The following is a 13,219-nucleotide window of genomic DNA, read 5'->3' as shown; positions in this document are numbered from 1 at the left end:
TCCAATCAAAGTTAATCACCCTTATTGTCATTGTCGTGTTGTTGTTGTTGTAGCAATGCTTCGCCCCACCTAACAGCCGCGACCGATCACAAATTGTCATCAATATCCTCTAACGGGAGTCCAAGGAAACTTTCCGTTTCAACAGGGGTGGACCATAAGGAAAGGGGTGTTAGAGGCGTTGGTTCCACATTACAATTAAAGAGATGGTTGGTGTCATGTGGGGACACATTGCAAGCGGGGCATACATTTTGTATGAGTGACACGCGTTTCCCTGGGGAGTATGCGTTCCTCTTCCGCGAGTTTTGGATACTTTTCTTTAAGTACTGAATTCACCGGGCAATTCCCGGCATAAAGGTCCGACGCCTGTTTATGGAGTTCACCAAGGACCTGCTTGTGTTCCTTCGCTTCATACGGCTGGGTTCTCAGGTGCCGTATTTCCTCAAAATGCTTACGGAGATGACTCCTTAAGCCCCTAGGCGGTGCTGGTTCATCAATCAGATGTCTGTTGGGATGCTCAGGTTTCTGGGTATTCAACAGGAACTGTTTGGTCAACATCTCATTTCTCTCCCTGGTGGGGAGTATTCTCGCCTCATTATGCAGATGGTGATCTGGGGACATAAGAAGACAGCCCGTGGCAATTCTGAGAGCAGTATTTTGGCAGGCCTGTAGCTTCTTCCAGTGGGTAATTTTTAGGCTTGGCGACCATATGGGTGACGCGTAGCACGTAATCGGCTGGCTAATTGCTTTGTATGTAGTCATTAGCGTTTCTTTATCTTTTCCCCAGGTACTGCCAGCGAGGGATTTGAGGATTTTGTTACGGCTCTGAATTCTCGGAACAATTGCAGCTGCGTGCTCACCAAAATGTAGATCCTGATCAAACGTCACACCCAAGATTTTGGGGTGTAGGACAGTCGGTAGCGTAGTGCCATCGACGTGGATGTTCAAAATGGTCGACATTTGGGACGTCCATGTTGTAAATAAGGTCGCGGAAGATTTAGTCGGTGATAATGCCAGGTTTCGCGAGGCGAAAAAACTGGAGAGATCATGGAGGTAGCCGTTTATTTTATTGCATAGCTCATCGATCTTTGGGCCTGGGCGTGTGGCCATTATTGTGCACTCATCGGCGTAGGAAACGATTGTGACTCCTTCGGTGGTGAAGGTAGCTTAGATATGTAGAAATTAAACAAAAGTGCGGATAGGACACCGCCCTGTGGCACCCCTTGTTTAATTCTCCTTGTTTTGATGTTTCGTTTCTAAATTGCACCGATGCCTGCCGACCACCCAGATAATTTGCGGTCCACCTTTTAAGACATGGGGGAAGGGTAGACCCTTCCAGGTCTTGCAGTAACGAGCCATGGTTGACCGTATCAAAAGCTTTTGATAAGTCTAGCGCTACGAGTACTGTTCTATGGTGGGGTATTGATTTAAACCGCAATTTATCTGGGTGCTAATGACATTTACCGCGGTGGTAGTACTATGGAGGTTTCTGAAGCCATGCTGATGAGAGGCTAGCTGCAAATTTGCTTGGAAATAAGGGAGCAAAATGGCTTCAAGCGTCTTTGCTACTGGCGATAGGAGAGATATCGGACGATACGAATCTCCTATGTTAGCTTGTTTCCCAGGCTTTAGTAGCGGGACCACCTTGGCCATTTTCCATTTCTCGGGTATGACAAAGGTGGAAAGAGACAGGTTGAAGACATGCGCTAAATATTTGAAACCCTCTTTCCCTAGGCTTTTAAGCATCGACATGGCTGTGCCGTCTAGGCCCACTGCTTTGGATGGTTTAGCGCGACCAATGGCGTCCTCAACCTCTTTAGCGGTGATGGTGTTTGGTGACGCGCTGAATTTGTGTTTATGTGCGTGTCTATTGGCTCTCCGTCTATCTTTGTCGACCGTAGGATGCGTTATATGTTGTCGGCAGAAAGCGCTCGCGCATTTTTTCGCATCCGACAGCACTTTGTCGCCAAAGGCGATGGAAACTTTGTCTTTGTGCTTAGTCGGATTCGATAGGGACTTTACGGTGGAGCAAAGTTTACCCACACCGGTAGAGAGGTTACAACCTCTTAGGTGCTCCTCCCATTTCGCCCGCTTGTGTTCGTCCACAAGCAATCTGATGCGTTGGTTTATATCCCTTATTTGGGGGTCGCCTGGATCAAGCTGTCTTATAAGGTCACGTTCTCTCGCTAAGTTTGCGGCCTCCGCCGGGAAGTGGGGCGGATTTCGGGAATTATCCCGGCGGGAATGAAACGTGCCGAGGCGGATTCAATGACCTTACGGAAGGCACGCTCCCCTTCGCGGGCATCAGTCGGGATAGGGAGGGCAGCAAAGCGGTTGTCTGTAAAAGATTTATATTCTTCCCACTTTCCTTTTTTTGAAGTTTATGAAAGTGCGTTTTTCGGTGACGATGAAGTCGGCGGTACGCTCGAGCGAAATAAGTATAGGCAGGTGGTCGGATGCCAATGTTACCATCGGCTGCCAGTTGACGCAGTTTACGAGTTCTGCGCTAACAATTGAGATATCTGGCGAACTGTGACAGCTTCCTACCATACGTGTGGGGGCGTCTCTGTTTATTGTGCAGAACGTCGTTTCTTCTATTTGATCCGCCAACATCTCACCCCTACTGTCCGACCGCAAGTTTGACTGCCATAGATCGTGATGGGCATTGAAATCGCCTAAGATAATGCGATTGTTGCCAGTGAGTAAGGCTCTGATATTAGGGCGGTATCCACTGGGGCAACAGGTGGCAGGAGGGATGTAGATGTTGATGATTTCTAGGTTTGCATCGCCTGACCGGACAGATAGGCCTTGACGTTCTAAGACATTGTCCCTGCGGTCGATGGCAGGATCAAATATATAATATTGCACAGAGTGGTGTATGATAAAAGCGAGGCCGCCTCCATTTCCGCTCTCGCCGTCTTTCCTGTGGACAATACGGGGGCAGGGGCTGATGCTCAGCATTGCTACCGACTCTACTACGAAGGTAGTAGTTATGAGTGGTAGCAGCTGTTTGAGTTGTTGGCGCCGTGGGGCGCGAGCAGCAGCGGGTACTTGTTGTGGCTTGCTGAGCAGCGGGGCTGCTGGAAGGTAGCGGGGGGCGCTTAGGCGTAGACTACGGGACGCCCTTGGGCGTGAACAGCAAGGTGCCACAAAAGATATATAAAAGTTACGTGGACGTCGGGTTTTGGGATCAAGCCCTGAACAACCTGTCCGATGCAACCACCCTTACACGAGACACACTGAACAGAGTATGACCGTCCTAAAAAGCTTCTTTTCCCGCAGATGCAGCAAAACCATTTCTCAGGACCGGGGTCAGGAGACGGACCCGGATTGGATTCGATGCCTTCCCGGAGTAAGAGAATATGGAGCAGTCCTGCTGCAAGGAGCTGCTGGGAGGATGACAATTTGTGGGAGGGACGCAACAAATAAAATGGGGTCACACTGAAATGACAGTCCTTGGTCGGGAAAAATCCCGAGTCGCTCCGGTACATAGAACCGACTGTCTTGGGAAGTCGACATCGTCGTCGTATTTCAGTCGACGTCAGATCGTATGGACGTCGTCGTCACTTCGACACCAAACCGGTATTGGCTAAGGTTGTTGAGACGACGACGCCAATTTATCGATAAAACGAAATGAAAATATACCATCTCTGTCATTTCTGGATCAGCTGTTCGATTTTTTTACTATTTCTGTATATTTTTTCGCGATTTGAGATTTGTTTAAATATTTCATTTCAAGATTTTACAAAAAATTTAGTGACGAAAATAATAAAGAGGAGCTGAGACTTAATAGAAAAAAATCAGAAATAACTCCGATTTTTTAGGCTTGGTCAGTGATAGCAGATGTAGGAAGTGCGGGCTGGGGGAGGAAACGATTGAGCACGTTCTGTGCTGTTGCCCTACGCTTGCCAGGCTAAGACTCCAGCTATTAGGAGTGATACAGCTGTCAGATCTAGAAGCAGCAAGTGGCTTAAATCCTAGGAAGCTTCTAGTATTTTCCAAGAGGACGGAGTTATTTTATAACATAGGTGCTGGTTTTTGATAGAGTTTTTCAGTTTGGTCGTTAAAATAAACTTCTGGTAACACTACGGACTTATTCAGTCTATGTGAGGTCCTCATGGACCGACCAGTTCAACCTAACCTAACCGATTTTTTCTAGCCCAGCTACACGAACCTCGAATTGTTGCGCACTCGTTTTCATTTTGATTATCTAAAAAAACAATGCATATTACATATTTGCGTATTTAATTAATTAAAAAATAAATGTTTTACTTACGAATTTTCTTTCTGTCGTCAGTAAAAACTGCGTCGACACAAATGGCGTCGTGTGAGAGCGACGACGACAGCAAATTTGCTTAGCCAATACCAAACATATATCGATAGTCGTCAATAGTTATCGAAAACGACGATGGCAATACCGAATTTAACACGTCGTCGTGAGTCGCCGTCGTTCAGTGACGACGACGACAATGACAATAAGGGTGAATATACTTGTGTGCAAAGCACGTTGAGTATAAAAAATTAATTTGAGTGTCAAAGTCTCCTTATTAACTCTTATATTAGCTTTGCTTGCATGTATGCTTATTTGTAACTCTCCAGGCTAGGCGCGCAAAGGAGAGTTAGACCCATCTAGCGGCAATTATCGGCAGTGGTTAAATAACTCGCTACAAAACGAGTCGAGCTTAATAGCGGATACACGAAATTCCGCTCGTTTCTCAAATTGTTGGTAACAAATAGATATTGTAAAACGCTATCGGTAGTTTTGCCTATTTTGACATTAACCCCGGGGTTTTCAGTGCGAGTTTAAACTCTAGTTAACGTTGACTAGAGTTTAACTTTGCCACTTTGTACGATAACATAAAATTTTGCTGCATATCTCAGCTTAAGTGGCCAAGTGACAGGGTTAAACTCTAGTCAACTATAAATATATCAAAATTTCTCACTGTGCGGCGTGGGAAGATTTGCAGATATTTTTATATCGAATGCAAAGCATCGCGTGAAGTTATGAGCTCAGTCTCATTTTGATTACACCACATTTAAGAACACAAATTTACGAGAACGGAAGAGAGTAAAATAAATCGGTTGAATACTCAAAATCAGTAACAGTAAATAATGTATATGTGAATTTGCTTGATAAATTGAATTAATAAAAATGTAATACAAGAAATGACAAACAAAATGACGCCAATCGAATTGGATTTAGAATCAATAGTGATAGAGGACCTCACAACGCATAACATATCCTTAACAACAGAAGCAGTACTAACTCCCAACTCGACGCAATCTACACTTCTCACCAGGCCAATTCATGCCCCTAAAGGCATCACCGATATCACCATATTTTGGGTTACATACAATGCGTTTATTATGGTGTGCATTTTAGCTGGGAATGCTCTCACCATACTGGCCATAGTCAGTTGTCGTCGTTTGCGTAGCTTAATCTCGAATCTATTCATATTATCGCTGGCGATATCCGATTTTGCAGTTGGTATATCATTGCCCTATCATAGCGCTTTCTATTTGGGCTTTAATTTGGGTACATCGGAAAATCTTTGTTTATTGCGATTTTTCATTATGATCTTCACCTGTTGCGTGTCGATTTTAACGCTGATTGCCATTGCTGTGGATCGATATATAGCGATATTATATGCATTGCATTATCGTCGGTGAGTTGTTAGTGGTCTCAGGTGAAGAAGATACGAAGATTCTTTTATGTTGTTTTTTTTTTCTAATTTTCAGTTACATGACACGACGCGTGTGCCTAATCATTATTACGTTTAATTGGTTGACAGGCGCAATTGTTGCCCTAGTGCCGGTATTCATTAATCATTTTAGCACTGCCATTGAATGTGAATTTTATGAAGTTTTGCCATGGTGGTATATGGCGGGGCTTATTACGCCTGGTTTTGTATTGATCTGGTTGGTTATGCTAATGATTTATGGGCGCATTATGCGTGAAGCGACAAAACAATCGAAACAAACACATTGCAATCGTGGCACTCAGTGTAGGCTACATAACCTATTGCCAGACTGGAAGTCTATGCAGGTGAGTGTATGATTGAATATATAAAACCACTTGTTGCTTGCGTGTTTTTATACCCAGCTGTACTTGTACAGAGGGTATTATAACTTTGATTGGATAACGGTTGGTTGTACAGGTATAAAGAAATCGAGATAGATATAGACTTCCATATATCAAAATTATCAGTATCGAAAAAAAATTGATTGTGACATGTCCGTCCGTCCGGCCGTCCGTCTGTCCGTTAACACGATAACTTGAGTAAATATTGAGATATCTTCACCAAATGAAAATGAGCGAAATCGGATGATAACCACGCCCACTTTGGAAAACTGCCCCATTTCGGAAAACTCACAAAAAATCTGATTATTTAGTAAATAATACACCTAGAATGTTAAAATTTTACGTGTGGACTGATATTGACTCTTGATAAAAATTTGAAAATTTTTTTTAAATGAGCGTGGCACCGCCCAGTTGTGATAAAATCAATTTTACAAATATTATTAATTATAAATCAAAAATCATTAAACCTATTGTAACAAAATTCGGCAGAGAAGTTTCCTTTACTATAAGGAATGCTTTGAAGAAAAATTAACGAAAACGGGTAAGGACCACGCCCACTTTTATATAAACGATTTTAAAAAGGGTCGCGGACGAATAAAATAAGCTATATCTTTGCATGTAAGAGCTTTATATCAATGGTATTTCTTTTCCCAAGTGGATTTATAACAATAAATTAGAAAACCTTCAAATTTTAAAAAATGGGCGTACCACCGCCCCTTTTATGACTAAGCAAGTTTCTATGTTTCGGAAGCCATAACTCGAGAAAAATTGGCATATCGTAACAAAATTGGGACACATATTTTCCTTATAGAAGGAAATATTTCTAGTAAAAATGGATAAGATTGGTTAAGGACCACGCCCACTTTTATATAAATGACTCTTAGCGAAAAATATTTTTGTACCAATCGTATTTTGTGCCACTATAACAAGAAATGGGAAAAATTCAAATCTTGAAAAATGGGCGTGGCACTGCCCCTTTCTTACAATGCATTTCCCAACGTTTCTGGAGCCATAACTCGACGAAAAATTTAGTGTTTAACAGGAAATATTTTCAGTAAAAATGGACTAAATCGGTTAAATCGCCTTCTTTTATATAAAAGATTTTGTAAAAGTGCGTAGATGCAGGTAATAAGCTATTTCTAGTAAAAGTTGGAAAATTGCGTTAATAACCCTGCCCTTTATTTGTAATAACGCTTTTTAGTACAATAGCACTTGTGTGTTTATATTTATCTTCTGTTATATTTTTATTTTAAAATAAACAGTAGGGAAATCCCCATATCTGAAGCAAAACTGCATTACTACCCGCTCAAGGTCATTGGTGTTAGCCTATGTATCCTTTTTGATTCTTTTAAACGAAAGTTAGTTCAGAATAGAACCATATGTATATGTATTATTGCACAGCCTTGTAACACCTTTAGGCACACAAAACAAACAACAACAGCATTTAAAGTGTACAGCTGGGTATGTAATGTTCGTTTTCACCCGAACTTAGACTTCCTTACTTGTTTTGTTATGTGCTTAAATTAGGCATATTGATAACAATCATTGTTAACAAAATTGATACCCTCGGTCACTGAAATGGGTGCGCTTAATTTGAAATAAAAGATAAAGCTAACATACAGCAAATAATATCAATTACATAAAAAGAAGCTAATTAGTAGCTGACCGAAAATAAACCGCCTAAGTTAACTATAAAATTCAGTTGTTAAAGTAGTTGTAAAGTCATAAAAAGATGCCGCGTAAGTAACAACCGCCTATAGTTTTCTAGAGGCCTTCGGTTCTGATTTACTTAATTGGCGCTTATCCGTTCAAATGAGTTTGGTCGTCCAACAAGTCGCGCAAGTCGCTTCTTCAATGGGCTAACTGATGCCAATTGGTAACATCAAGGGAAATTAAATCGTTTTCCGGCTGGTCCTTGCAGCGGAGTAGGGCTTCCCTCTCCCCTTGCTTCCACAGACGGGCTGCGGTAAGAATATTTTATTGGACACATCATCATCTTTAATTCACATAACATGACCTAGCAAGCATAGTTTCTGCGTTATTTTGGTGTCTGCATAAATCTCGTTCAGCTCATCATTAAATATCGATGCGTAGAGGCCCATAAATCTTTCGATGAACTTTTCTCTTTCACACTGCCAGATCCGCCTCATCTGATGTTGTCATGATCCCAGCTTCTGCACCATATAGTAGAACAGGTATGATAAGTTACTTGTAGAGTATGATCTTCGTTTCCCAGAGAGGAGTTTACCTTTCAATTGCCTACTCAGTCCAAAGTAGCATTTGTTGGGAGGAGTGATTCTTCGCTGGATTTCTAGACTTACGTTGTTGTTTGTACTAATGCTGGTTCTCAAATAAACGAAGTCCTTTACTAGTTATTTCCAAATTATGGCTGCCAACAGTGACATGATTGTCATACGGCAAATGCGCTGACTCTTTGCTTGATGACAGCAGGCATTCGGTTCGTTTCATCTAAATACGAAGACAGGTTTTTTTTATTTAGTTATGGTTTCGATAATATGGTATTGGTAATACGCAGATAACGAAGCAATAACAAACCGACAACAAACCGATAATGACCTATTAACAAACTGATAACGGTTATTGATTTTAAGAAAACCGATAACTCGTCTAACTCTTCTCAAATAGTTACGAAAGTATAATGAAATTGCCACAAAACCACCCCGACATGGTTCCGAAAAAGGCCCGAAAGGGTACCGAAATAGTCTCTAAACAATTCCGAAAAAGTCATTAAGTAAATTCGAGATGACCTCCCAGACATCCAAACTCATCACAAGGCAGTATTTACATCATCACGAAAAGGTCTCGAATTTTTTAGAAAACGGGAGCAAAGTCATTCCAAAATCATCCCAAACTAATCACAAAACAGTACGAAATTATTCTGAGAAGATTCCCAACTGATGCCCTAAGGGTCCAGACATCATTCTCATAAGATCCTCAATGAATCACGAAAGAGGCGTATAAATAATGCCGAAAATCTTTTAAAAGGCCTTGCCTGGAATATTTGGATTCAGGTCTACACCTATTCCAGTTAAGTTCAGAAAATTTTAATTTTCTGAATTTGAATTGTAATTTTCTGAACTTGAAGTGAAAATTCTGAACTTTAATTGTAATTGTGTCTATTACAATGGCCGCAGCAGTTATATAATCAAAACGAAATGAGCGCCTAAAAATAGGCAATACTATACGGCGCTTATCTTAGTCATAAAAAGGTATAAGTGGAAATTTTTCTTATCAAAAAAAAAACCAAAAAAAAAACAAAATCATAAAATATTATTCCAAAAGTGTAACATTAAAATGTATAAAATAAATCGTTGTCTAATAAATAAATAAATATGTAAAATGTTGTTATGAAAATTCAATCTACACAAATAAATATATTAAATATCATCTGTATTTAACTAGCGAGACATTAAAAAGCGTATAGAAGTATGTACCTAAATGGTGAATAAAAGGAATAGCAACAAAAAAGGCAACACTGGCTGAGTGGTTAAAGACATCTGCCTTTACACTAGTATAAAGTATGAATGTTGGAGATTTCGAGTTCAATACTCAGCTTCCAAAAAGCTAGCTGATGAAGAAGTGAAATTCAGAAACATGTCTTAGTAACCATCGCCGTTTGTAAGCTTTGTATTTTTCCTCTAATATCAATATTTATTAAATAGTTTAGTCAATATCATAGAACATGTACACATACTTTTTTATACTTAGCTGAGCAGAGCTCACAGAGGATATTACTTTTGTTCGCATAACGGTAATCCGTAACGGCATAAACTAATCGAGATAGATATAGACTTCTATATATCAAAATGATCTGGGCGAAAAAAGAAATTCATTTAGACATGTCCGTCCGTCCGTCCGTCCGTAGACAAGACAACTTGAGTAAATTTTGAGGTATCTTAATGAAATTTGGTATGTAAGTTCCTGGGCGCTCATCTCAGATCGCTATTTAAAATGGACGAAATCGGACTATAACCACGCTCATTTTTTCGATATCGAAAATTTCGAAAAACCGAAAAAGTGCGATAATTCATTACCAAAGACGGATAAGGCGTTGAAATTGGGAGGTGGGTTGACCTTATGACGCAGAATAGAAAAGTAGTACAATTTTGCACAATGGGCGGGGCCCACTTTTAAAAGAAGGTAATTTAAAAGTTTTGCAAGTTGTAATTTGGCAGTCGTTGAAGATATCATGATAAAATTTGGCAGGAACGTGACTCCTATTACTATATGTGTGCTAAATAAAAATTACCAAAATCGGATGACGAACACGCCCACTTTAAAAAAAAAAAAAATTAAGTCAATTTTTTACAAAAAATTTAATATCTTTACAGTATATAAGTAAATTATGTCAACATTCAACTCCAGTAATGATATGATGCAACAAAATACAAATTAAAGAAAGTTTCATAATGGGCGTGGCTCCGCCCTTTTTCATTTAATTCGTCTAGATAACTTTTAATGCACAGTCGACCGTCTGTCCTTCCGCTCGGCCCTTAATACGATAACCTGAGCAAAAATCGATATATCTTTACTAAACTTAGTTCACGTACTTATCTGAACTCACTTTATCTTGGTATTAAAATGGGCGAAATCCGACTATGACCACGCCCACTTTTTCGATATGAAAATTACGAAAAAAGGGATGAAACATGGTGATTGAATTGGTTTTTTGACGCAAAATATAACTTTGGAAAAAACTTTGTACAATATGTGTGACACCTACCATATTAAGTAGAAGGCAATGAAAAAGTTCTGCGGGGCGAAATTAAAAGCCCTTGGAATCATGGATTCCTGCCTGTTCGCGGTATTACATCTATAAATAAATTAGTGGTACCCGACAGATGATGTTCTGGATCACTCTGGTCCACATTTTGGTCGATATCTCGAAAACGTCTTCACATATACAACTAAGGGCCACTCCCTTTTAAACCCCTCATTAATACCTTTAATTTGATATCGTACAAACACATTCTAGAGTCACTCCTGGTCCACCTTTATGGCGATATCTCGAAAAGGCGTCCACCTATACAACTACCACCACTCCTTTTCAAAACCCTCATTCATACCTTTAATTTGATACCCATATCGTACAAACATATTCTAGAGTCACCCCTGGTCCACCTTTATGGCCCACTCCCTTCTAAAATACTCTTTAATACCTTCCATTTGATACCCATGTCATATAAACACATTCCAGGGTTCCTCTTGGTTAATTTTCCTACATGGTGATTTTCCCTTATCTTGTCTCCAACGCTCTCAGCTGAGTATGTAATGTTCGGTTACAACCGAACTTAGCCTTCCTTACTTGTTTTCAATTCAACTTCTTCCCTAATGTATTTTTTTTTTTTTTAATTTTAATTTTATTTTTTTATTAATTTTCCCATTCACAGGTCGTTATTATCATTATGGGTTGTTTCTCCATATGTTGGCTAACTTATGTCATTGTTGTTTGCATGGAAATACTAAATATTTACAACAAGTCAACGATTGTGTACAAAGTGGCCTTCTCTTTGGCCGTTAGTAATTCGGCCATGAATCCAGTTATTTATTGTTGGAAAAATGCGACATTTCGACGTGCTTATTGCCGTTTATTATGTTGCAAAAATCCAAACTATCACAATCCAAATAAAATAGATTTTTTGGTGTATAGTAATAAGCATTCAATACAAAATTCACCACCCCGAAGTTGGACAATACCAATATCTGTTATACCATTGCCAATGGTTGAAGCGGCGGTTAGGAGGAACGAAAAGTTTATTAACGAAAAAGTAGGATATTGAAGAGAGTGTCGTAAAGTGTAATGGGTAACTGACAAATGCATATGATAGACAGAAGGGATAAGACAAAATAAAGGAACAAGTTTTTAATTTATGAAATATTAAAGGCGCCAACACATAAGATTTTTGATGCAGCATCGTGCGCTGACAGATGAGTTGTTTGTATGGGGACCCACGTACGATGCTGCATCGAAAATCTTATGTGTTCGGGCTTCAATGATGAATGTAGATAAACACACATAAATTCAACATAAAATCAGAGACGTAAAGGTAAAGAGAACCGCAAACAGAACGAATAGTTGGAAGCAATAAACCATCAAATCGCGGGTAGGTAATTCACCATTGGGGAAATGTGGCATGAAATTCGTCAATTCCAACGCTCGAAGAAATTCATTTTAATATAATAACCACAATTAAACTATTTTTTAACGTGTTCGATAACTTTTTGTGAAATTTTGAACGAAAACACCGCGCTTTTTGCAAATCTTCAAGTAGGTAATGTGGTGAATTGCCCACCGCTAGGTGGACAATTTCTATTGCTGTCCGTCGTTGGCGATTCTCTATAGCGTTACGTCTCTGCATAAAATAGAATAAAAAGTGACGAATACCCAAAAGTTTTGACCATAATATTTTTAAATTGTGTCTCTATTTTTATTGAGAAAGGACGTATTAGCCCACGAAGAAGCTGCATGACCTTCTGTTCCTGCTTTCTACACATAAATAAAAAAAAATGAATATAAAGCGCGATAACCTCCGAAGAGACTTAAGGCAGAGCTTCTCTTCCAATTTTCGTCGTGGTCCTTTTAATTATACTCAGTTGAGCAGAGCTCACAGAGTATATTAACTTTGATTGGATAACGGTTGGTTGTACAGGTATAAAGGAATCGAGATAGATATAGACTTCCATATATCAAAATCATCAGGATCCAAAAAAAATTTGATTAGGCCATGTCCGTCCGTCCGTCCGTCCGTTAACACGATAACTTGAGTAAATTTTGAGGTATCTTGATAAAATTAGGTTCCTCAGCACTCATCTCAGATCGCTATTTAAAATGAACAATATCGGACTATAACCACGCCCACTTTTTCGATATCGAAAATTTCGAAAAACCGAAAAAGTGCGATAATTCATTACCAAAGACGAATAAAGCGATGAAACTTGGTAGGTGAGTTGAACTCATGACGCTGTATAGAAAATTAGTAAAATTTTGGACAATGGGCGTGGCACCGCCCACTTTTAAAAGAAGGTAATTTAAAACTTTTGCAAGCTGTAATTTGGCAGTCGTTGAAGATATCATGATGAAATTTGGCAGGAACGTAACTCCTATTACTATATGTATGC

At 39.7% G+C, this 13,219-nt stretch overlaps 2 protein-coding genes across 2 annotated transcripts in view; one reads left to right on the top strand and one right to left on the bottom strand.

Annotated features, from left to right (window-relative positions):
• Nucleotides 1–13,219, bottom strand: part of nonC (serine/threonine-protein kinase Smg1) — a 58,702-nt gene that overhangs the window by 29,218 nt on the left and 16,265 nt on the right. The window lies entirely within an intron of this gene.
• On the top strand, nt 5,176–12,196 carry mAChR-C (muscarinic Acetylcholine Receptor, C-type). The gene is made up of 3 exons (XM_067778687.1): nt 5,176–5,663; nt 5,737–6,043; nt 11,491–12,196. The coding sequence occupies exons 1-3, from the start codon at nt 5,176–5,178 to the stop codon at nt 11,878–11,880; spliced, it is 1,185 nt and encodes a 394-aa protein (XP_067634788.1). The 3' UTR covers nt 11,881–12,196.

This window comes from Eurosta solidaginis, chromosome 4 (assembly GCF_040869045.1).
Source record: "Eurosta solidaginis isolate ZX-2024a chromosome 4, ASM4086904v1, whole genome shotgun sequence".
In the NCBI taxonomy this organism is placed as follows: domain Eukaryota; kingdom Metazoa; phylum Arthropoda; class Insecta; order Diptera; family Tephritidae; genus Eurosta; species Eurosta solidaginis.
This window is presented reverse-complemented; position numbering and strand designations above follow the sequence as displayed.